This window comes from Loxodonta africana, chromosome 23, assembly GCF_030014295.1.
Source record: "Loxodonta africana isolate mLoxAfr1 chromosome 23, mLoxAfr1.hap2, whole genome shotgun sequence".
Taxonomy (NCBI): Eukaryota; Metazoa; Chordata; class Mammalia; order Proboscidea; family Elephantidae; genus Loxodonta; species Loxodonta africana.
In genome coordinates, this window is record NC_087364.1 from 24,739,569 (window position 1) to 24,765,345 (window position 25,777).

A 25,777-nucleotide genomic window follows, 5' to 3' on the forward strand; every position below is an offset into this window, starting at 1 on the left:
AAACAATCACTGAAGAAGCAGCTCTTTGTGGATGAGTTAAAAAGCCAAAAGTAGAGAAGAAATGAAAACATAAGGCGCCTTACAAAATTTCCCCAAAAGACTTCAAGATCTCTTTCGAAGAGATTAATTATATTCTGGAATTATTCCCAAAAACTGTGCCAAAGGCAGCAAAGCTTTTCTTTACAGAGTTAAGGATTACTGCTCACAAAAGACCCCAGACTGTCTTGCTTTATGACTTGAAAAGTTATTAACTGTGTAAACTGCATTTCTCATATTGGCAAATAATTTATTTTTCTTTCCTTTCTAAAGTTTGATACACGAAAAAATGTATATATATATTAAACCAGTTAATTTTCATTTCAAAATTATAACTTACAAAGCACTTCATAAGACATTAAAAATTATTGGTGAAATCTATGCTCAAAGGCTAATTTATGGTGTCTAATTTTTTTTTTAAATTTTAGTCACAAATCCCTGGTGGTGCAGTGGTTAAAGCACTCAGTTGCTAACCAAAAGCTTGGTGGTTTTAACCCACCAGCCACTCCAAGGGAGAAACATGTGGCAGCCTGCTTCCATAAAGATTACAGCCTTGGAAACCCTATGGGGTAATTCTACTCTGTCCTATACGGTCACTATGAGTCAGAACTGCTGTTGGGTCGATTCCGACTCATACCGACCCCACAGGACAGAGCAGAACTGCCCTATAGGGTTTCCAAGGAGTGCCTGGTGGATTCGAACTGCTCACCTTTTGGTTAGCAGCTGTAGTTCTAAACCACTATGCCACCAGGGTTTCCACTTTGTATACAAGAGACATGAAATGTACGGGTGGGTTGTAAGCGGGAAGTTGTTGCATTTGCTACATCTGGTTCCGTCCGCTACATTCTGTTCTCCAATCGGGATTTCAAACTCTATTATAACCTATGGGACCAAGGACATACATGTGGTCATATGTTGCCCAAATGGACATTATGTGGCACATGACTGTATCCAAGAAAAAGGCAACATGTAGCCTATGATATTAGCCAATTAAGAGCAGATTAAATAGTTTGATTTTTCTTAAGAGACAGTAAAGTGGTAGAAAGAGCATAAAATTTGGAGTTAGATAGACTTGAGTTTGAATACTGTCTGTGCCATTTACCAGTCAACAATGGCAGTGTCTCTGGACTTACAGTTCTCATTGACAAAACTGGGAAAATGACAGGATTATAGAGAAAATTAATAAAACACATAAAGCACTTGTATTGTGACTAATACATAATGAACCAATAACCAACCCAATGCCGTTGAGTCCACTCTGATTCATAGCAACCCTAGAGGACAAAGCAGAACTGCCCCATAGGGTTTTCTAGGCTATAATCTTTACAGAAGCAGACTGCCACATCTTCCTCCTGCTGAGTGGCTGGTAGTTCAAACTGCCGGCCTTCCAGTTATGGGCCAAGAGCTTTAACCACCTCACCACCAGGGCTCCTTGAATATATAGGAGGCATACAAGATTGCATTTGTTAATTGCAATGATTTATTTGGCAAGTATTTACATATCATAAAAATGAGGGTCAATATACATTTCTATAAAAGTTAGAAAGGGTCTTAATTTTTTTGCTCTTCTATCTCTCCAAAAGAAAATTAGAAAGTAATGCCATTTGGTAAAGGGCACAATGGAATGGGCTTCACCATGCTATTCTTGGAAAGAGAAGTAGCATGTGATCTTACCAAATAATGCGAAAATTGTAATTAGTTCAGAGGGGACTTATGTCTTAGAAAGAAGCAAGAGGAGAGATTCCATGTGTTATGGACTGAACTGTGTCACCATAAAATATGTGGTGGCATTCTAACCCCTACGTCTGAAGATGTAATACCGTGGAGGAGGGTTTTCTTTGTTATGTTAATAAGGGCAATTCAATATAGGGTGTGTCCTAAACCTATTCACTTCTCTGGAGCTATAAACAGAGCAAGTCAGACACAAGAGCAAGCCCAGCTGGGGGGAAGATAGATGCCAGGTGAAGATTACAGAGGAACAAGGAATATCAGGGCTACAGAAGCTAAAAGACATAGGATCTTTCCCCAGAGATAAAAGAGAGAGAGCCTTTCCCTAGAGCCAGTGCCCTGAACTTGGACTTCTAGCCTCCAGAACTGTGAGAAAATAAATTCCTGTCCTTTAAAGCTAAAAAAAAATAAATAAATAAATAATTTTTTTTTTTTAAAGCTACCCCTTGTGACATTTGTGGTTAGGCTGCTAAAATACCGCTCACTGAAAATTATATTAAAACAACTCCTAAATATAATCACCTATATTACCAATGCCTGCAGAAGGCCTAAGCAACTCATGCATGGGATAAACCAGCTTCCCTCACTCTCCCTCCTGAAGACAGCAGCTCTGTGTTCCCTTAAGCCCAGCTGACCAGAGCCCTGCTCTGGCTCAGACAAGCATGCCTTAAGAATAAGAAGCTCCCTTGCTGGGAGGCTCTTGCTCATTCCCTTCCTGTCTCATCAACTTTGGGCTTCCATCAGGTTTGTGCTTAGGATGAAGAAGACTGAGGAGCCATTCTTCTTCCTATACAAAATCAGAGCAGGTTGATATTAACTTGTAACAAATACCTTTTTATATCTAAGGAAAAACTATGGGTCAAATATTAACTAGTGTGAATCTAAAGTGGAAATAGCCCAATTTTCTAATTCACAGTGGTACAATGAAGCATGCACATGAGTTATTGTTCTCATCTACTGGTTAAAGGAGAAACATGAATAAATAAATGAAATAACTAATATTCATTAGGGCAGGTGCTTCATCTACAGAAAGTTCTCTGGAAAGGCAGAGAAGCCACCACAGAACAGTATCTGGGGATTACGAAGGGAAAAGATTTATATGGGTTGGTGAGGGCAAAGGAGCCCTGGTCGTGCAAACAACTAATGCGCTCGGCTGCTAACCAAGATATTGTAGATTCAAGTCTACCCAGAGGTGCCTCGATCTACTGAAAAATCAGCCACCAAAAACTGTATGGAGCACAGTTCCATTCTCTGAAACACATGGGGTCACCATGAGTTGGGAGTTAACTCAATGGCCACTAGTTTTTGTTTTCTTTTTTTTTGGTGGGGTCTCAGAAACAAAGCCATTACGATGGAACGCATCTAATGAACTGCAGTTTCCTGAGTTATATATCTAGAATAAAAGGTAAGAACTAGAATGGACCACTGCAGAATGTCTGTATTTCACTGCGATTCAAACCAATGAGCACAGTTTGCTGACTGAAGCCCACAATAAAAGGGCTTCAGGTCCTTCTGGAAAGCTTGATCAAAGGGTGCATACTCTGTAGCCCCACAGCGGAGACAGATTCTACTCCATCTGCCAAATGAAGGAAGTTTTTTTTTTTTTTTTTTTTTTTAAGCCAAGAGTCCCATCTGCTTTTTGGGTAAAGTTCACTTACAGTGTGGCTCGTAAGGAGGAGGAGGATCTCCACAAGGTACACACTCCATGTCCTGGAAACCAACCAGCTTCGTCTTCCTATAAAATCTGGAAGATAAAGGAAAACAATCCTGTTAGTGCTTTCATCTAAGCTCACAGTTGAGCAAACAGATTTATGTCATAAATTATGGGCAGTCTCTATTAGCAGTTCTATGGTTTTAATAAAATGTACTTCAAAGTTTAAATATAATGTTGTTGTTGTTAGGTGCCATCAAGTCGGCTCCGAATCATGGTGACCCCACAGGTAACAGCATGAAACATTGCCTGGTCCTGTGCTTTCTTCACCATCATTGGTATGCTCCAGTGCATTTTTGCAGCCACTGTGTATTCTGAGTGCCTTCCAACCTAGAGGGCTTATCTTCCAGCACTATATCGGACAATATTCCATTGTAAATCATAGGGTTTTCCTTGGCTGCTTTTTGGAAGTGGATTGTCAGGCCTTTCTTCATAGCCTGTCTTAGTCTGGAAGCTCTGCTGAAACCTGTCCACCATAGGTGATCCTGCTGGTATCTGAAATACCAGTGATACAATGCCTCCAGCATTGTAGTATCTTATAAAGACACATTCTTGAAGAAGCCCAGCTAAGCATGCTGTGGGAACTTGATAAATACCAATTTCACTTAACACAACGTTGGTGATTTCACTCAGAGGACACTTTGTCTACATTGGGGTGGGGGTGTTGGTGAGGGAATATAAAATCAGTGATCTTTGGCTTTTCTACTGTAATTTAAACTACAAAACACCGTATAAATAAAGTGCTGTTGTTGCTGTTGTCAACTGCCATTGAGTCAATTCTGATTCATGGAGACCCCGAGTGTACAGAGTAGAACTGCTCCATCTAGAAACAATCACTATTATTGTTAGTTGCTGTTGATTCTGAATTATGTTAACATATGTGCAGACGAGAACTGTACTGGCTTTTGGAGGCAAATCATCAGGCATTTCTTCCAAGGAGCCTCTGGGTAGATTTGAACCACCAACCTTCCAGCTTAGTAGTCTAGTACCTAAAGCATGTGCACCACACAGGGACTCCCAAATAAAGTGCTAGTTTTTAAGATTTGGAATTCAGGGGCTAAAAAAGCCAAGGAAACCACAAAGGTATTTAGAAAATTTTAAGGCGAGAGTTAAACAATGTGGATCTTGGGAAGTCTTTCTAAGTATGCAGAAGCCTGGGAGTTAGAGAAGAACAGATTAAAGCTTTGACCACAAAAAATTTTTTAAAGATGTCCGAAGAGCAAAAATAAATAAGTAAATAAATAAAGCATCATTAGGATGGCTAATGAGCAAAACAAAATTGAAAAATATTTCTAATCATAGTACAGTTTACAGTCTATAACTTAAAATTTAAAAATCCTTGTGGCTAAAGTGAACATTGTAATTGAAAAATAGGCAAAGGAGTCCCAGACAGGGCTGGAGAAAAATACAGAACAAAATTCTAACTCACACACACACAAAAAAATTTCCAGACTTACTGGTCTGACAGAGACTGGAGAAACCCTGAGAGTATCGCCTCCAGACACGCTTTTAGCTCAGTAATGAAGTCATTCCTGAGATTCACCCTTCAGCCAAAGATTAGACAGGCCCATAAAACAAAACTAGACTAAACACAGGCCCAGGGGCAAGGATGAGAAGGCAGGAGGGGACAGGCAAGCTGGTAATAGGGAACTGAACATCAAGAAGGGGAAAGTGTTGATGTGTCATGGGGTTGGCAACTAATGTCACAAGACAATAATACTACTTGTTTAATGAGAAGCTAGTTTTTCTGTAAACCATCTAAGTACAATTTTAAAAAGTTAAAAAATAGGCAAAGCATGGTAATTCTCAAAAGAAGAACATTTCATAATTTAAATTTTTAATAATTAAAACTAAAGAGCATGATGCGATTACTTTTTTCACTTCCATACCTGACATTTTTTCCTTCTCTTTTTCTTTTTCTTCCCTTTTCTTTCTCCTCCCATCTAGCCCCATACACCACACCCCTTTTCATGCCGGCCCATGATGTGCCACTGCAGCTAGAGTGTACCTGGTGCTCAGGCCTGCCGCCACACCAGGCCCGCACTGCCCCTTGTCTCCCACCACTCAACCAGCTGCTGAATGGTGGGGAGTGAGCCTGTACCACTCCCTGTCTGAGACCCCCACCGATAGGGTTGTGAACATTCCTACAATGCAGGACCAACATCAGGAGGCAGATACCGCCTGGCTAGTGTGCCCTCAGCCACCTTGCCAAAGTAGTGTATAGCAATGCAGGCTCACTCTACCTGCTGTTGCCCCATCTACTTGGACAAGGTGATGAGAGCTATCATACCCACAGGGGAGCAGGCAGCAAAGCACACCTGGCCCACCAACCCTGATATAACAACAACAACAACAACAAAAATCAGGACAAAACAAATGAACATACAATCAATAAATAAAGAAAATAATACTGTAATGTCTCGGAGACAGCAGATAATATCAAAACATATTTAAAAAAGGCAAGATGGCTCCAGGGAATGACCAAAATAAAGAGTCAGATGACCCTCTGATAGAAGAAAAGACACGGTAACTACCTGATACGGCATTCAAAAGACTCTCCAAGAGATTAGGAAAGAGATCAAGGAAAACACAGACAAAAACAAGGGACAAAAGAAAAGACAAAATCATGGAAAACACAGACAAAACCAACCTAAACATAGCCAAAATCAAGCAAAACACAGACAGAGCAAAAGAAGAATTCAGGAAAATAATACAAGAACAAACATCAAAATAAACAAGAAGTTAGAAATCATATAAAAACAGCAACTAGAAACTCAAAAGACAAAAAACAAAATTTTAGAAACGGACAACTCAATATAAGGTTCTAGGAGCAAATATGAAACAATGGAAGACAGAGTCAGTGAGACCGAAGACAAATAAAAGGACACTACTTTGAGGAAAAAATCAGAGAAAAGAATGGAGAAAAATGAAGAAAACCTAAGAAGTATATGGGACACAATCAAGAGCAAAAATTTGCATGTGGTTGGAGTTCCAGAACAGGGGGATAAAATGGAAAATGGAAGATTGTAGAAGATTCGCTGGCAAAAAACTTCCCAAATATCATGAGAGACAAAAAGCTGACCACCTAAGAAGCTCAAAGAACTCCATATGGGATAGACCCCAAAAGAAACTCACTGAGATATATCATAATCACATTTGACAAAGCCAAAGACAAAGAAAGAATCCTGAGAACAGCTCGAAACAAACAAAAAGTTACTTAAGTAGGAAGAAATAAGACTAAGCTCTGATTACTTGGCAGAAACTATATGGGTAAGAAGCCAATGGGATGGCAGCTATAAAACCTTGAAAGAAAAAAAACTTCCAACCAAGAATAATATACCCTGCAAAACTCTCTCACAAATACGATGGCACAATTTGGACATATTCAGATAAACAGAAATTAAGGGAATTCATAAAAACCAAACCAAATTTACAAGAAATATTATAGGGAGTCCTTCAGTTACAGAACTGAAAACAACCTGAGTCTAAGACACAGTAGAGCATCAGCCAGATAGCAACCTAGGTAAATAACTCTCAATAATAAAACAAAGCTAAAAGACTTAAAACCGGGAAACAGGGATGTCAATCTGTAAATGACGACAATGTCAAAACAATAAAAGGGGGAATAAATGGTGTAGGTATAAAAGTTTCAAATGGAAAGGAAGTCAAGGTGGTATTGAGTAATAAAAGGCTGGCTCGAACTTAGGAAGATAAGGGTAAATTTCAAGGCAAACACAAAGAAAGTTAGCAAACCTTCTCATTAGAATAAAAAACATAAAGACTCAGTAAGCAAAATTTATAATGATAAAAAAAAAGAATATCCACAAACAAAAGAAACTCCACATAGGAAATAAGAGGAACAACGGAAATGTCAGCACCACAAAAAAAGCACAGCAATATGACAGCAATAAACTCATACCTATCTATAATCACACTGAACATCCACGGCTTAAATGCACCCGTAAAGAGACAGAGGGTGGTAGAATGGATTAAAAAATATGACCCATCAATATGCTGTTTACAAGAGACACACCTTAGACACAAAGACATAAATATATTAAAAATCAAAGGATGCAAAAAAATATATCAAGCAAACAGGAACCAAAAAAGGGCAGGAGTGGCAATACTAATCCCATATAAAATAGATTTTAAGGAAAAATCAACCATAAAAGACAAGGAAGGACATTATGTAAAGATTAAAGGGATAATCCACCAAAAAGACGTAACGTTGATAAATACCTACACACCCAACGATAGTGTTCCAAAATACATAAAGCAAACTCTAACGGCAGTGAAAGGAGAATAGAAAGTTCCATGATAATAGTAAGAGACTTCAACACACCATTCTCAGTAAAGGACAGAATGTCTAGCAAGAAACTCAACAAAGATATAGAAGATCTAAAGGACAAAATCAACCAACTTGACCTCACAGACAAATATAGAACACCTGACCCAACAGCAACAAAACATATATTCTTTTCCAATGGACATGGAACATTCTCCAGGATAGGCTGCATTTTAGGCCACAAAGCAACCTTCAATAAAATCCGAAACATCAAAATAATATAAAGCATTCTCTCTGATTACAATGCTGTAAAAGTAGAAATTGATAACAGGAAGAGGAAGGAAAAAAACCAAATACATGGAAACTGAGTAACACCTTGCTTAAAAACAACTGGATAATAGAAGAAATCAAATAGGGAATCAAAAAATTCCTAGAATCAAATGAGAATGAAAACACATCATACCAAAATCTTTGGAACACATCAAAGGCAGTGCTCAGAGGTCAATTTATAGCAATGGATGCACACATCAAAAAAGAAAGGGCCAAAATAAAAGTGTTAGCCCTACAACTCGAATAAATAGAAAAAGAACAGCGAAAGAAGCCCACAGGCACTAGATGAAAGGAAATGATAACGATTAGAGCAGAAATAAATGAGATCGAGAACAGAAAAACAACAGAAAAAAATGAACAAAACCAAAAATTGGCTCTTTGAAAAGAGCAACAAAATCCAGAAACCACTGGCCAAGCTGGCGAAAGAAAAACAGGAGAGGAAGCAAATAACCCACATAAAAATGAGACGGGGGCCATTACAACAGACCCAACTGAAATACAAAGGAATTCTATAAAAAACTGTACTCCTAACAAATTTGAGAACCTAGAGGAAATGGACAAATTTCTAGAAACACACTATCTACCAAAAGTAACACAAACTGAGACAGAAAACATGAACAGACCCATAACAAGAGGAAATTGAAACGGTAATTAAAAAAAAAACAAAAAAACTCCCAACAACAACAAAAGCCCTGGTCTGGACTGCTTCACTGGAGAATTCTACCAAACATTCAGATAAGAGCTCACACCAGCTCTACTCAGGCTATTTCAGAGCATAGAAAAGAAAGGAATAGTCTTAAATTCATTCTATGAAGCCAGCATAACCCTGATACCAAAGCCAGGCAAAGATATCACAAAAAAAGAAAATGACAGACCATTATCTCTCATGAATATAGATGCAAAAATTCTCAACAAAACTCTAGCCAGTAGAATTGAGCATCATATCAAAAAACTAATACACTAAAACCAATCAACGTAATCCACCACATAAATAGAACAAAAGAAAAGAATCACGTGATCGTCTCAATCGATGCAGAAAATGCATTCGATAAAGTCTAACACCCATTCCTGATAAAAATTCTCAATAAAATAGGAACAGAAGCAAAATTCCTTGACATAATAAAGAGCCTCTCTACAAAACCAACGGCCAACATCATTCTCAACAGAGCGAGGCTGAAAGCATTTCTCTTGAAAATGAGAACAAGACGAGGATGCCCGTTATCACCGCTCCTATTCATCATTTCTAGAAGTGACAGAGGCCTGGCAGAAGCAGGTTGTCCCTTCAGCACAGGGCTCCAGGTCCGTCTAGCAGAGAAGGGGCTGATGCACTGGGGCCCAGCAGAGGAGGTCATAGGCCAACCGACCACACTCTGAAAACAAAAAAAAAAGAGTAGCGGCAAGCTTTCACTGGTCTCCATTGACATTAGCTGGCAATCATGTCAAATATTTATTTAGTGCTTACTATGGGCTAAAAAAGAAAATTTTTTTATGGGCTAAGCACTTTACATGCAGTGCATTTTAATCTTTCTGCAGGTTGTTACCAGGTGATAATTTTGTATACGAGGATGATGGCTGTGAGAGAAGCTAAGTAACTGGCCTACAGCTGTTGAACTTATTTGGGAACAAGGGAACAAATTGCTCTCTAATCGCTCAGATTGTGGGCACAGAGCAAGGGCGGACTATTTCCACATCCAACTTGCTACCGAGGACAAAACTGCTGGGATCCTGTTGGGGTTGAGCTTATGGGTAGCAGATAATTAGAGTGAGGTTGAGACTGCAGAGGATTCCCTGAATGGTGAAAACCATTAAAGCGCTCAGCGGCTAATTGAAAGGTTGGAGGTTTGAATCCACTGAAAGGCACCTTGGAAGAGAGGCTTGGCGACTTGACCTGCTTTTGAAAAATCAGCCATTGAAAGCCCTGTGGAACACAGTTCTACTCTGACACACATACAGCTGCCATGAATCAGAAATGACTCGAGAGCAACTGTCTGAGGCTGTAGAAGGCAGGAGTGGCACCGGGGAAAAATGCCCAACTTATGCCTGGAGTTGACATCTTTTTTTCTGGAAGCAATATGTGATTTGCTTATTTTTTTTAATCTCATTTTTCTTTAATTTTCCTGCCTGTAGAATGGGTTTCAACTATTTGCTTTCTTCGCAGAAATGTAATCAAACTGGAAGAGAACTTGTAAAACACTCTGAAAAGGCCTGGCTAAAAGTCACCGAGGAATTATCGCCTGCCTCATATATTGAAGCTGGTTTCAAAAGGATGTAATAGTAAACTACTCATATAAATTGTTTAACATGTCATTCAAATGCCTATTCATTTTTAGCTTTCCCGAATATCAATATTTACTTAACGAATGAACAAACATTAACGAAACTAAAGCAGTGGGCTCAAATGACAATGAATGAGGGTAAGCATGAGGAACAATGCTTTGTTGGCATCTGGGGAGACGTATCCTCTCTCAGATGAAAGGGTGCTCCAGCCCCACACCCATTACGGTTCCCTCTGCTTAAAAACAGAGGGAACGGCTTTGCAACAAGTCCTTGGATCCTGAGCTCTTTCCCAGTCCTCTGGACACTGCCTAGCTTAGCACCTGCATCTGCTGTGGACACCTCTGTTCCAGCCCTCAGGTGAAGAGAGGATACACACACGGACATGCTTTCATCAAGGATTGTAGGATACAGACAGCAACGATATGTTAGACGTTCAGTTCATGTTTCTCGATTAGATTCACACAATATCAAAACTCTGGGCAATGATATTCACAGATATCAGCACATGTCTGAGATGATGGGCCATGACTTTTGTTTCTGTATCATGTTTATTGAGATATAGTTCACATATACAATTCATACATTAAAAATGTACAATTCAATGGCTTTTAGTATATTCACATAATTGTGTAACCACCGCTACAATTAATTTTAGAACACTTTCATTACCCAAAAAAGAAACCCTGAACCCAGTAGAAGTCAACACACACACACCCACCTGTCCACCCCCACCCGTTCTGCCCACCACCACCTCTGGGCAACAACTAATCTAGTTTCTGTCTACAGATTTGCCTATTCTGGACATTTCCTATCACTGGAATCATACAATGTTTGTCCTCTTATGTCTGGTTTCTTTCACTCTGCATAAATGTTTTCCAGGTTGATCCATGTTATGGCATGTCTCTGAACTTCATTCCTTTTTACGGTCAAATAACATTCCGTTGTATAGATATAGCACATTTCGTTTCTTCATCTGTTGGTCGATATTTGGGTTGTTTCCACCTTGTGGCTATTACTATGAGCATTCACACACAAGTTTATGTATGGACATACGCTTTCATTTCTATTCCGAATACACCTAGGAGTGGAATTGCTTCCTCATGAGATAACTCTTTCTTTAACACTTTGAGGTATTGCCAGACTGTTTTCCACAGTGGTTGAACCATTTTACATTCCCGCCACCAGCGTGTGACAGTTTCAGCTTCTCTACATCTTCACCAAATACTTGTTGCTGCCCAGCTTTTTTAGTATGGCCATCCTAGCGGGTGTAAAGTGGTGCCTCACTGCGGTTCCAATTCGCATTTCTTTAATGGCGAATGACGCTGAGCACCTTTGAGCTTACTGGCCATATGTATCTCTCCCTTGGGAAAAATGTCTATCCAGTTACTTTGCCCACTTTTCAACTGGGTTATTTATCTTTTTATTATTGATTTGTAAGAGTTCTTTGCACATTCTAGATACAAGTTCCTAATCAGATATAGGGTTTGAAAATATTTTCTCCCGTTCTGTGGATTGTCTTTTCACCATCCTGATGGTATCCTTTGAAGCAAAGTAGTTTTCTAAAATATATTTTATTTTTTTTAGAGCAGTTTTAGTTTTATAGAAACATTGTACAAGAAATACAAAGAGTTCCCATATACTCCTGCCCCCTGAGGACTCTTTCTCCTATTATTAAGGTCTTGTATTTCCTGTGATGCATTTGTTACAATGGATGAACCAATATCAATACATTATTACTAATTAAAGTCCATAGTTCGCAGCCCTGGTGTTGCAGTGGTTAGTTGAGAGCTATGGTGAGCTATAGCTGCTAACCAAAAGGTCGGCAGTTCGAATCCACCTTGGAAACTCTATGGGGCAGTTCAACTCTGTCCTATAGGGTCGCTATGAGCTGGAATATAAATTAGGGTTCTCTCTTTGTATTGTAGTGTCCTATGGGTTTTCACAAACATACAATGTCATGTGTCCACCACTACAGTAAAATGCAGAATAGTTTCACGCCCCTAAAAATGCTCCATATGAAGTAAAATAGCTTTTAATGTTGATGAGGTCCAGTATAGCTATTTTCTCTTTTGTTGTGTGTTTTTGGTGTTTGACTACCACTTTTTGCTCATCCTTAGATGCTGAGTGTTTGCATAAGGCTGCGCTTGACCCACAACACTACATACCTACCCTGTTTCTCCCCTTCAAGGTTCCTGGGTGGTGAAAATGGTTTGTGCTCATTATAAACTGAACGGTTGGCAGTTCGAACCCATCCAGAGATGCCTTGGAAAAAAGGCCTGGTGATCTGCTTCCATAAAGATTACAGCCTAGAAAACCCTAAGGAGCAGTTCTACTCTGTAATACATGTGGTCGTCATAACTGAGAATTGACTCAATGGCAGCGGGTTTGGTTTGGTTTTCTCCCCTTCAGGTCCAGAGCTTTATCTCTCCCTTTGCCTTCTACAAGGAGCCCAGAACCAGTCAAAACCACCCTGTGTCTGTGGGCATGTTCTGGTTAATCCAGATCAGAGTCCTTTACTTTAGAGATTTAGAGCATGGACTCTGGTGCTCACCTGCCTGAATTTCAGCCCAAGCTTCACCACTTACTAGCTAAGTGAACTTGCCTGAATAACTTAAACTTTTATAAGGTTCAGTTTCTTCATTTAAAATACTGTGAACATTATAGATATACTTCATGTACATTACTTTGAACCCAGTGCCTGGTAGATTATAGATGTCCAAAAATGTTTGCCACTCCTGTAATGCTGTTGATTCTGGTTGTTTCTTACGATTGCATTCAAGTCTGTTTTCTGCGTCTGGAATTCTGGTTTCTCCCTCTTCTTTGGTCTGTAGCACTGGCTCGAGGTTTTGCCCATTAAATCATCAGGATGTTCTGCTTTGTCTCTTTCCCCTCGTGTCTCCTGTAGCAATGCCTCCTCACTCCCTGACAATCCATGATCGGCGCCTCCCTGAGTCCAGCTCTTCACAAGCTCTGTGCTCCAACTCTCTCTTACATGGCACATTTGTCCAATGGTTGCTTCGAAGCACTCCAACCTTTAAAATTTCTCCCACTGGCTTTACTTCTCCACCTGCTGCAGGTACAGTCCCCCTTCTTTCCCTGGCCTGGGTACATTTTCAATGTGTACATTGAAGGTCTTCACCATACATATGTGCCCATTCCTTCACCTCCATCAAGCCTGGGCTCAGATCTTGGCAATAAAGCCTATCCCGGTTACCCAATTTAATACTGCCACCCTACCACCATGGTACTTTCTAACCCCCTTATCTGCTCTAGGCTTTCTTTTCTCCACAGCAAATTATCATTTCCTACCATTCCACACCATTTACTTATTCATTATTTCCTGTTTGGGTATTTTTAAAAACCTGTTAGAATATAAGCCCACATGGGCAGGGATCTTTTCCCTTTTTATTCACTGACACATCCCATGTACCTAAAACGATGCCTAGTAGCTGCTCAGAAATACTTGCTGAAATTGTTTAATGGTCACATTTGCATTTCTCTGATCACTAATGAAGGATGAATGATTATTGGCCAAATGTGTTTCTTCTTGCATAAATTGTTGATTCTTTGGTCCTTCTGTCCATATTTTTCTTTTTTATTGGTTTGGAGGAGCTCTTTACATTTTCATGACACTAATCCTATGTTAAGGCAGTGGTGGTTCTGAGGTAGAATTCTCATCTTCCATACGAGAGACCTGGGTTTGATTCCTGATCAATGGGCCTCATGCACAGCCACCACCCATCTGTCAAAACAAGGCTTGCGTGTTGCTGTGATGCTGAACAGGTTTCAGAGGAGCTTTCAGACTAAGACAGACTAGGAAGAAAGGCATAGAGACCTACTTCCAAAAGTCAGCTATTGAAAACCCTATGGAACACAATGGTCCAATCTACAACCAACCACGGGGATAGAGCGGGACCAAGCAGCATTTTGTTCCATTGTGCCTGGGGCTGCCGTGAGTCGGGGCCAACCTGATGGCAGCTAGCAATTACAATCCTATGTTGGTATGTTTACTTATTATATTTTATAACCAGTGCCTGGCAGAGTGCATGGCACTTACTAGGCATAAAGTATCTAGAGAATAAACATTGAGAGGCAAGGACATGAACACCTGACAAATACCTCAGGGTTAATATCAGTGTGCACTCAGGTTTGGAAGGGATCAAGAAGAATGTCTCAAAAATTATCTAACTGAATGATGAGGAGACAAAGACATCACCTACTTACCCTGGGAGGCAGTCCCCACAGACAGCGTCACTGGTGACAGAGCAGTTTGCCTTCTGGAAGCGGTTCACCAGGGCACAGTCAAGACATGGCTTGCACTTCTGGAAGCCCCAGTCCTCCTTGAACCTGTGCGGCCTACATATCATGCACTGTGCATCCTCCCCATAGCCAAAGCCGCACTCCTGTGGGGATTAACAAACAAGAGAAAGCCATTCAGATACTGCAAGTGTGAAGAAGGAATGGCTGCTGGGATAAGATGAGGCCCTGGTGTAGTCATCGCCGAACTGCGGCCTTGCTAGAGACAAAGGCAGTGCTTTGGCAAGTTCCAATGCGTCCTCCATTGTGAATCTTACTGCTACAAGCTCACTCAGTCATCCACTTGACCCAAGAAGCCTTGATTATTTGAATTAGAAAGGGCCGAGGGCTCCTGCTGCTGCACTATCACTAGACTAAGGCGGAATGATTGCACTCTTCTGGTCTACTGAAGGCAGTCCTGTGAGTGTCCAGAAACTAAAGTCGGTGAGACAGTCAGACATGTAGTCACTTACCAAGGCAGAAAACACATACTTAGATGTTAAGGGTCAGCTTTTAGGAACGGAGGACAAGTGCATAAGAAATTTCACAAGTTTACGTGTCCACGAATCTAACCAGCTGAGAGCTCCTTGAAATTTTTAGCACCTCAATATTTTCTGAAAGTAGAATGATTCTTACGTATTTTCTAAAAGAATGCTAAATTTGTGTTCAGATAAAAACCCTACGGTAATAAAATTCTCAAGCCTCTCCAGCTTTGGCCATCAGAAGAAGCATTACATTCCAAGGATGGGTAAAACGAATGGCTCTTTGATCCACATTTGATCATTTCTATAAGTTCAAGAACTAAAGACAGTATGTTCTTGTTGCTTGCCGAGTCGATTTTGACTCATACTGACCCTGTAAGACAGAGTAGAACTGCCCTGTAGGGTTTCCAAGGCTATAATCTTTATGGAAGCAGGCTGCCACATCTTTCTCCTGCAGAGAGGCTGGTGGGTTTGAACTATCGACCTTTTGATTAGCAGCCAAGCACTTAACCACTGCACTACCAGGGCTCCTTAAAGTATAGTATATCATATAACGCAATTATCATGCAACCATAAAAAGGATGACATGTTTATTGACATACGTATATGCTCATGACACTTAAAAAAACAAATCGTAAAACAGAATTACATGTATGACCCCATTTTTACACAAAAACATTAACGGTAAGTCCTAACATTTACTGAGTGCTTACTCTACACCAGGAACTTTGTACACGTTAGCTCGTTAATCCTTATTCCTTCCCAATGAGGGAAGCATCATCATTATTCCCATTTCATGGATGGGGGGACTGAGCTTCAGAGAAGTTAGGTAGCTTCTCCAAGGTTAAAAAATCAAACCAGTTGCCATTAAGTGGACTCCAACTCATGGTGACCTCATGTGCGTAAGAGCAGAACTGTGCTCTGCAGGGTTTTCAGTGGCTGATTTTTTGGAAGTAGACCGCCAGGTCTTTCTTCCAAGATGCCTCTGGGTAAACTTGAACTTTCAATCTTTTGGTTAGCAGGGGAGTCTGTTAACCTTTTGCACCACCCAGGGACTCTTCTCCAAGGTTTCATATCTAGTATTAGAACTAAGACTTGAACTTAGGCTGTTTAATACCAGAGTCAGACTTCTCAATCACTATACTAATAGGGTCTCTCAGGTTCTTTATGTATATGGTATATGTATACATAGAAAAAGGTCTGAAAAATTACATACTCAAATGCTAACACTTCATGAGGTTTCTATAGAACGTGTGCTGCTTGGCCATTAAACAAAATAACAGCGCCTTAAGAGCTGCGAGAGGGCATCCAAGCTGTGAGTGTGCAGACGAAGCCGGCACACACGGGCCAATCGCAGCCGGGGAGGACTGGCAGGGGCACAGTCTCTGAGGGCCTCAGCTTCCTCACGTCTGAACCAGGACGCCAGAATGCAAGTCCCAGCTAGGTTAACATTCCCATTCTTCTCTAAAATTTGTTTATTTTAATTTCTTCTTGTATAGTTATAGTCAACTCAGCAGTACTTACTGGCTAAAAATTAAATAAAAATCAACACAAGGGATAGTATTTTCTTGGTTTCAATTGAATAGTATCACTTCCATCTAGAATTTTTTACTAATTAGCTTATTCACATTTCTGATGAGTGATGCCTTCTTTGCCTGTCTTTCTTATGTGTATCTTGAGCACGTATAACAAAGATTTGGGGAGAAAGAGAAAGTGTAGGGTCAACAACCATCTGAATCCTCAGTGTCCTAGCTGGTCCATGTCCTCAGCTAAGTGCACAGGCTAGGAGTAAAAAATACCACCTGATTTCAAAGAATAATTCACAAATAAGAATTTCTTTAAAATTGTTAACAGGGATTATCTCTCGGGTGGGGAGGGCGATCAGCGGAATTACGCGGCAGTTTCAGCTTTATCTTTCTGAAATGATTTACGTTTTGCAAACAGCATTTATTACTCTTGTAATTGGAAAAACAATAAAGACACATATTAAAAAGAATTTCGTTGGAAAAGTACTCCATCTCTGCAGGGCGGTCCGTGGCTGTCGGGCGCTTTGTGTATGGGCAATGCCGTTCAGAGCGGAGACAGATTTGTGATTTTGATAAGTACTTCAGTTGCTGAGCAAGCTATGTGCTTCCGAAGACTTTTAAGTGTAGGAGACAGTCTCAGCCACAAAGTATTCCAGGATCAAAGGGTGGCCTGAATGGCATTCTGAAGACAGAGAAAGCGGGGCTCTCATGCTAAGTGCCCACGTCAAGGTTCAGACAAGAGGAGTGTATGAAAATCGTGCTTAGATTCAGGTGGCCCAAATTCTAAGTTTCATGTACAAGTTAAAAGACAACAAAAGAGGAAGCCGGGTAGAAGGGGGAAAACAAAGGGAAAGAGAAAGGGGAAACAGTAACGGGTGAATTAAACTGGGAAAAAATGGTGTCGGATTTTTTTTTTTTTTTAAAGCCAGGCTGAGGTAGGACAAAAACAATGTGTCTTTTCCTATGCACCGGAGCACATGAGTTTGCATACCAATCCTACTACTCGTTGGCTAGGTTATTTTGATTACCCTCTGATCCTCAGTCTCTTTATCTGTGAAATGCAACTAGTAATACTTGCCCTACAGTGTTGCTGTGAAGAAGAAATGGGAGAACATATAAAGCCCCTAAACTATAAATCGAGCACAGAGGAGGCATTCAATAAATAAAGCATATCTAAGATTATTATTTTGGATTCTCGACTACTCTTCCCTCCCCCCAAAACAAAACAACAACAACAAAAACTTCCTTCATTCAAATATAACGAAGTTTCAATGGGGAACAAGATCTTCAGAACCCAAATTTCTAAGTTCTTTGAAACATACCACTTTCCATCTAGAACATTGTTACGAATAAAAATCTTTCTAAAAAGCATCACAACTGTGCCTTTTAATCTCACCTTATTGAATCAACTACTGCAGGGGGCTCTAATACAAGTAACTACAGAGCCCGTGTCTCCTTTAGTGAGTCTGCTGTTTTAATACCCTCTGCCAAGCAGTCACAGTACCTGGTGGTACAAACCCATTGAGCTTTTAGGGTTGAAGGTTCAAGTTCACCCAGAGGTACCTCAAAAGAAAGGCCTGGAGATCTATTTTTGAAAAACCTGCCATTGAAAACCTTATGGAGTACAGTTCTTCTCTGACGCAAATGGGGCCACCCTGAGTTGGAATCGTCTCCATGTCAACTTGGTGGCCAAGGAGTTGACTGTCATTCCTTGCTCCTGTTGAATAGGGTTGTCTCCGAAAGTTTACTTCCTCCCTTCTTTCCTGAGAAACTAGATAACTGATCCAACTGGAAATGAGTTTTAATGATCTCATCTCTTGAAAAAAACCTATGTTTTAGTATTAGGGAAGTCTTGATGTTTCTTTTTTATTCCTGACTGTATTCTAGAGTTTTTAATTATATGCAAAAGTCATTTGGACCAATATTTATTTGCCATATATTCTGTATCATTTACATGTCATTCTATTTTATAGAATGGGCATTCATGAATATTGTGTGTGTGTGTGTGTGTCCATGTGCATGCATATTTCCAATCTACACTGGCAAATCAATGTAAAGAAAGGAAAAAAGGCCAGGCTCCAAATGCCTCATGTTTTGCCTTCATTCCCTAGATATTAACTATCTCTGTCTTGCGTTTATATGCTTTTGTGACAGCAATAATAATTTTTAGGGGGATAAGTTGAGGTGAGGGGTTGAAATATGGGACAATTGACTTCGTATCCATTACTACTGCAAAATAATTTCAAAATTTACTAAGCACATACCATGGACCATATACTCTCCTGAGACTTTTATAAAGATTGCTTAGTTAGGGGGACTTTTATTTAAAATATATTTCCTCTAGTATTTGCTATTTTCAAAAAGCTAATATTACAAAGAGTAGCTACTGAGGCTGCTTATGTACAACCAAATACCTCATGGGATCTGGTTCCTTGTTTTGGAGGTTTAGGGTCATGGTTTCATGGGACATCCCAGTTAACTGGCCTAACAATGTGTTTAGTGCTTCTGTTCTACCTCCTAGTTCGCTGCATAGTGCCTGGGGTTTTAAAAGCTTGCAAGCAGCCATCTAAGGCACAGCAATTGGCCTCTATTCACCAGAAGCGACAGAGAAAGGAGAGTCAGGGATAGGAGGAAATGGAATATGTGGTTAATTGCTTCTGTGAACAACTGCCTACTTTGCCATGAGACCAGGAGAACTGGATAGTGCCCAGCTACCATTACTGAACATTTTGATCAAAGATTCCATAGAAGCATCCTGACCAAAAGGGAGAAAACTTGGAACAGAATTTGAAATTCTCATGGATGCTAGGATTTCTGGAGCCACAGAGGATGGATGAACCCCTGAACTATTGCCCTGAGATAATCTTTAAACCTTAAACCAGAAATATCCCTTAAGTCTTCCTAAAACTGAACAATAAAAAAAAAAACAAACTGCCTTTAGCTTTATGCTCTTTTAAGAACTATCTGTATGGGATCAAACTGACAACAGCAATTTGAAAGATTAGACAGAAACATTAGGGGGCAGTGAGTTTATGTTAATGAGGAAGAAACAACTCAGAAAAGGAGGGTGAGAATGGTTTTGCAACTGCAAGAATGTAATAAATGTTACTAAATTGTACGTGTAGAAACTGTTGAATTGGTGTATGTTTTGCTGTGTATATTTTCAACAACAAAATAAATAAAATTTAGAAAAAAAGATATTAGAAACCCAGTCCAATAATATTTTTAAACTTCAAAAAAAATTTGCAGTTCATGAAATTCATGAAGTGGTCATTCTACAAGTTCTCACAAACCTTGAGTTAGCTAGAAATTCAGGGAAACTGTTTCCAAGGAATTAAATTACAGTTTTTTACAAGGCCTATGGCAGCAAGCACTGTAAGAGCTGATTGCCATATATCTAAAACATCATAAACACAGAGACTCTGTAATTATTTTAAATCCAGGCTATAAAGTAAACAGCATATAAATATTAAATTACCCCCAATATAAGTATATGCTTTGATATGTTTTTATTTCACTTAGTAAAACTGGGTGGTTAAAATGCCTTGAAATCTTCCCCACTAAGTTCAGTGAAAAACTACCAGGAGAAGAAGAACCATCGGAATACAACTGAAAGTGAAGCCGAACAGCCTGCGACCCACTGCAACGCTCATTAGCATACGCTGAAATTGTGCATTTTCAAACTGGTTCTTCCACTTTGGCTAGAGGCTGTTTCTTTCCCTTTTTCTTTTATTATCATGTTTTATATTGCAAACCTACTAAACAACGTTTTCTTAAAAAAAATTTAAACTGTGCCTTTCTTCCCACCCCTAGTCCTCAGCATCCTCTATACAGGCAAACACTGTTACCAGGTTTTTTACCTGGCCAGAATATTCTAGTTGTGTTTGTTCTCACACGCTGTTCTGCAACTACAATTTTTTTTCCTGCACTCAGTGCACCTTAGGGAATACTTCATATTGGCATGAAGACAGAACACCACCAGGAAGCCCAGCATATGCATGTAGCCTAATTTGCTCATCAGGAACTCTTCTAACACTCATTACGCCCAAGTGTTATGACAGAGATGGGTGGTGATGTTAGGTGCTGTCCAGTCGATTCTGACTCATGGCGACCCCATGTATTACAGAATGGAACTGCCCCATAGGGTTTCCTAGGCTGTAGTCTTTACAGGAGCAGATCACCAGGTCTTTCTCCTGTGGAGTCGCAGATGGGTTCGAAAGGCCAACCTTTCAGTTAGCAGCCGAATGCTTAACTGTTTTGCCGCCAGGACTCCAAATGACTTGCACATGCATTGGTCAGATGACCTAACTGTGCATCTAATGAAAAGAGTATAAAATATTTTGTTTTCCCCCCAGAAGTTCTGAATAGAAGGGGGCAATTTCCCCAGAATTATTATATTCTCTGGTAAGCTAGTCTGCTACACTGGAAATGGAAGAAAAGGTATGAATGGATTTTCGGTGGAATAAAACAAAGAGTACTTAAAGAAGAGGACAATAAGCTAGCCATGCTCACTGTGCTGGGTTTAGGCTTTCTGGGCTGCACTGGAGATCTCTTCCTATCACTTCAGTAGCAGGACTGTGTGTGTGGGTGTGTGCGTGTGTGCGTGTGTGTGGGTGTGTGGGTGTGTGGTGGAGGGGTAGTGGTCGTTCAGTGGTAGAATTCTTGCCTTCCATGCAGGAGGCCTGGGTTTGATCCCTGGCCAAGGCGCCTCATGTGCAGCTACCACCCACCTGTCAGTGGGGACCTGCATGTTGCTAGGATGCTGAACAGGTTTCAGTGGAGCTTCCAGACTAAGACAGGCTGGAAGAAAGGCCTGGCAAATTCCTTCTGAAAAATCAGTCAGTGAAAACTCTATGGATCACAACAGTCCGATCTGAAACATTTTGTTCTATATTGCTGGGGCGGGGGGTGGGGGTCAACGGCAGCTAACAACAGTAAGTGTTTGAGTGTGTGTGTGTGCGTGTGCGCTTGGCTTGTAGGGAGAAGGGGAATAAGTAGTAGGAGCAGGAGGAAGAAGAGGGAGTCAGTCACGCGGTCTGGGCTTCAGCATTAGGTATGTGTGCTTCATTTTTATGGAGCATGATCTACCACTGGTATCAATGGTAGAGAAGCATTTCAGCTTTAAAATAGCGTATAGTCTTTATTTTTGAAATTATGACTTTAAAATTATGTACCTTAAAAGCCAGAAGGAAGGAGCTGATGCTTCCCTGAAACTATCTTTTTATTAACAAAATTTAAGGTGGGAAAATATACATATGGATAACATAATAGTGTGAATGTTTTTAAAAATGGATTGCCATAGGGTTCCTACTTGCTGCCTAAAATCACTCAAGAAGTGAACAATCCTTGGTACCTGACACCTTCTTTGTCCTCTCCTTTCCAAAAGCTGATCACAGCACCTAGTACATAATAGGCCAGTGGTCAATAAACAAACACTTGCTGAGTAAACAAATGGGTAAGCAAATATTGTTTAAGGCGAGCTTTCTAGAGCTTTTTCATTCCAGGGAGCAAAAGCCTGTCCAGAGCCTACAGCGATAGTGGAGCAAATGCTTAACAGCTAGGTCCACCCAAAGGCACCTTGGAAGAAAGCCCTGGTGACCTATTTCTGAAAAATCTGCCATTGAAAACCCTATGGAGCCCAGTTCCACCCTGACACACAAAGGATCGCCATGAGTCGGGGTTGACTCTACGACAACCGCTTTGGTTGGGTTTGCTCAGGCCCAGCAGTCCTCGGGTGCACTTCCTCCTGGGCTGGGAGAGGGTGGTTGGGAGCAGCTTCCCTTATCTGTGTTCCAGGACAAGAGACAGCTGCTTCCAGCTGGGCTGCTTCCACCCAAGCTGGCAGCCGCAGTAGCTCTGTCACTCTGCCCAATATTTTTAAGCCACATTTGGTGGCTTTCCAGTAGCAAAATTGCTCAAAGTAAACAGTCCCTAAATCCCCTTCTCTCTCTTCTCCCTTTACAAATCCAGCACTTAACAAAAACACTGGCAGATGCCACCTATATTTTAGACTAGTTCTACAGACCACGTGAGAACTCCTCACAGACCATCAATTGTCCATGAAACACATTCTGGGGCCTTAGGGCACAAGCACTATTTATTTGTACAGCCAATAAGTTATTAGCTTTGGTTCTTTGAACTTTAAAAGTTAAATGTCAAATTTGGACAGAGAAGAAGTTGTTTGTGGAGAAAATCTAGGGCCCAGAAATGGAAATGACAAATTAGATTCATGTCAATGGTGTTCAGAAATCAGCTTTTTAATTTCCTTCAATAAAATAACACCAAAGAGATATTTTTCCCCTAACTTTCAGCTAATGAGAATATGTAGTTGAGGTTTTTTTTAAGAAAAATTACAAGCCAGAGCTTGTACCTGCCAAACATCACGGAGCTCTATTAGGTATTATTAAATATAAATAAAGTGAGCAAATCCGTAATTAAATGGCAGAAATGAATCGTTTTTAGTTTTTAAGTTACATGAATATTTTTGTGAATTTCTTCGTAGGGACTAAAACAATTTTCAAAAAAGGTGCCGTCTTTAAAAGTATGAAGCTGGTCCACGGGGAGGAAAGTATGTTGTTATTTGCAAGAGCTCATTTTTCACATGAACAAAAGTCATCCCAATAATTGGTTAGAAAAGCTTACTTTGAAAACTGTGCCAGAGACTTGAAGTCTGTTTCAAGTGGTTCATGCAAAAACTAGTTTCCTGATTTACTGCTGTGAGGTGATCACGTTAAAAGAATATTGTTGGCATTAATACTTGGTGAGGAGGAGAGTCACGACCGGGTAAATTCTAGACAGAGAATATTAAGTCTCATGTGGTCCTTCGAGAAAGTCTCATGTGGTCATCCTCTTCTACATATCCCAACAAGATGTTTATTTTCATGAACTGAAAGGATGCCCCGTGGCTGGGTAAAGCTATGAAGCATACTTATGGCTGAAAATGCCCAGCAGAGACTATTTATGGAGCAACATAAACCATATTGTGTATTTTTGCCACAGAAATAGAAGAAAGACATTCTTAATTACCGTTCACATCAACTTTCAAAAACTTGGCATTGCAATGGAAGAGAGAGAGATTAAAAATGGCTCAATGGAATAAAATCCTCAAAACAAACTCCAAATGGCTCAATGACCTATCACATATTTTCTAAGGATCAAGGAAAATTAGCTTGTTTATTAAGATGAACGGCTACAAAAGAAGCTAATTGAGAAGAAGTGATGCCTGGGGCTTTCAGCAAGGGAGATGAGTGACCGAAAGTGCTAGCTGAGATGTGATGGCTCAGCATGCCACAGAGGGGCCACGGACATATCATTAGAGTGTGGCACCACGGAGCAACAAAGACAGACCTGTGCTAGAAAACGTCTGGCAATGACAAGGACAGTTTGGAGAAAGAAGGACAGAAAGAAGGCTGACCTAGGAGGCTGTTCCTGCCTTCCACAGGCAGTTAGGGCAATACGATTCCGACAGCTCTTTGTTTTAGAAGTTGGTCCTAAGCCAGAATTTCTTGAGGAAAGTTCATCATTCTAGAGCCGTACCCTTCAATAAAGTAGCCATCGCCACCTATGGCTAAATATAAATTCAATTAATTAAAATGACATAAAATTTAAAAGTCAGTTCCTCAGCGATACTAGCCACATTTCAAGTGCTCACTAACCAAAGCTGCCATTTTGGACAGCACAGATACAACATTTCTGCCACTGCAGAAAGTTCTATTGGACAGCATAATGTTAGAGCAAGACGAGAGTAGCTTATTGCTGCCAAGTGGCTCCACCACCTTTCATCCTGGCACTGGTACTTACTAGCAGTGCCAATGGACAAATAATTAACCTCTTTGTACTTCAGTTTTTCCCTCTGTAAAATGGGAATGATTGTACTCCTAACCGGAGCCCTGGTGGCACAGTGGTTAAAAGCTCGGCTGCTAACCAAAAGGTCAGCGGTTCGACTCCACCAGCCACTCCTTGGAAACCCTATGGAGTTACTACGCGTCCACATCTACTCCATGGCAATGGGTTTAACCAGTTCTGTAAGAAAATGTGGTCATTTTCTTGGGGATTCAGTGGTACAATTTCTGCCTTCCATGCGGGAGACCAGGGTTCAAATCCCAGCCAATGCACTTCATGCCCAGACGCCACCTGTCTGTCAGTAGAGGCTTGAGTGTTGCTATGATGCTGAACAGGTTTCAACAGAGCTTCCAGATTAAGATAGACTAGGAAGAAAGGCCTGGTGAACTACTTCTGAAAATCAACCACTAAAAGCCATAGGGTTCACAATGGTCCAATCCACAACCGATCATGGGGATGGTGCAGGACTGCACAGCATTTTCTTCCACTGTACATGAAGGTCATGTGTGTTGAAGCCAAATCAAGACCAGCTAACAACAACAACATCTAAGAAGAATGTTGTAGGACTCTATTATGTAATACATGAAAATCATGTTGGTAGTACCTGGCTCATGATAAATATTAGCCAATATTATCTACTTTGGTTGCATGACATGTAGGTAGAGAATAACAGTTATAGACATATTTGGGAGATATTCCACATTCGTTATATTAAGAGACATCCTTTAGATGAACATAACCCAAAGTATCCAGGCTGGTAGGTTAGAATAGTAACCATTCAGACAAACGGTCAAAAAAGGGGAGGGTATTAATCTAAACAAACAACAGCAGTGTTGTGGAACCCGCTCTACAGACTCTGACCATCTACTATCTGAGAGGAAGTGAAAAGAGGCTGGGAAAACCACTGACCACACTCCCTGGGGCGTGCCAGGCTCACCCTGCCTCCAGGACTCTACCCAGCAGCTTCCAGCAGGCACCTAGCATAGGTTTAAACAGTAGAGATCTAACAATGGGAAATGAAGCCCAGACACCTTGAGAAAAAACAGAATTGAGTAACTTCCAAAGAAAATAATAATTAGGAGTAATAAAACCACAAATGGAAATTTTAACCACACCTGCTTACCCAAAGCATTCCCAAGCTTTGCTTTTAATATGCCGATACATGTTTGTAATTCAAAGAACCACAGAGTATTAATGCCCCTGACCAGAGTTTGTTATTTTAGATAGAAAGGCCTGCTGTTAGCAAAGCGGACAGAAGTTTTAT

General features: G+C 40.4%; 1 protein-coding gene across 1 annotated transcript in view; it reads right to left on the reverse strand.

The window, feature by feature from the left end:
- TNFRSF19 (TNF receptor superfamily member 19) overlaps positions 1–25,777 on the reverse strand; it is a 113,618-nt gene that overhangs the window by 55,843 nt on the left and 31,998 nt on the right. Inside the window, exons 4-5 of the mRNA XM_003414033.3 lie at positions 14,592–14,770; positions 3,423–3,508 (exon numbers count right to left, since the gene is read on the reverse strand). Coding sequence (XP_003414081.3) covers positions 3,423–3,508; positions 14,592–14,770 — 265 coding nt within the window. The remainder of the gene's footprint in view (positions 1–3,422; positions 3,509–14,591; positions 14,771–25,777) is intronic.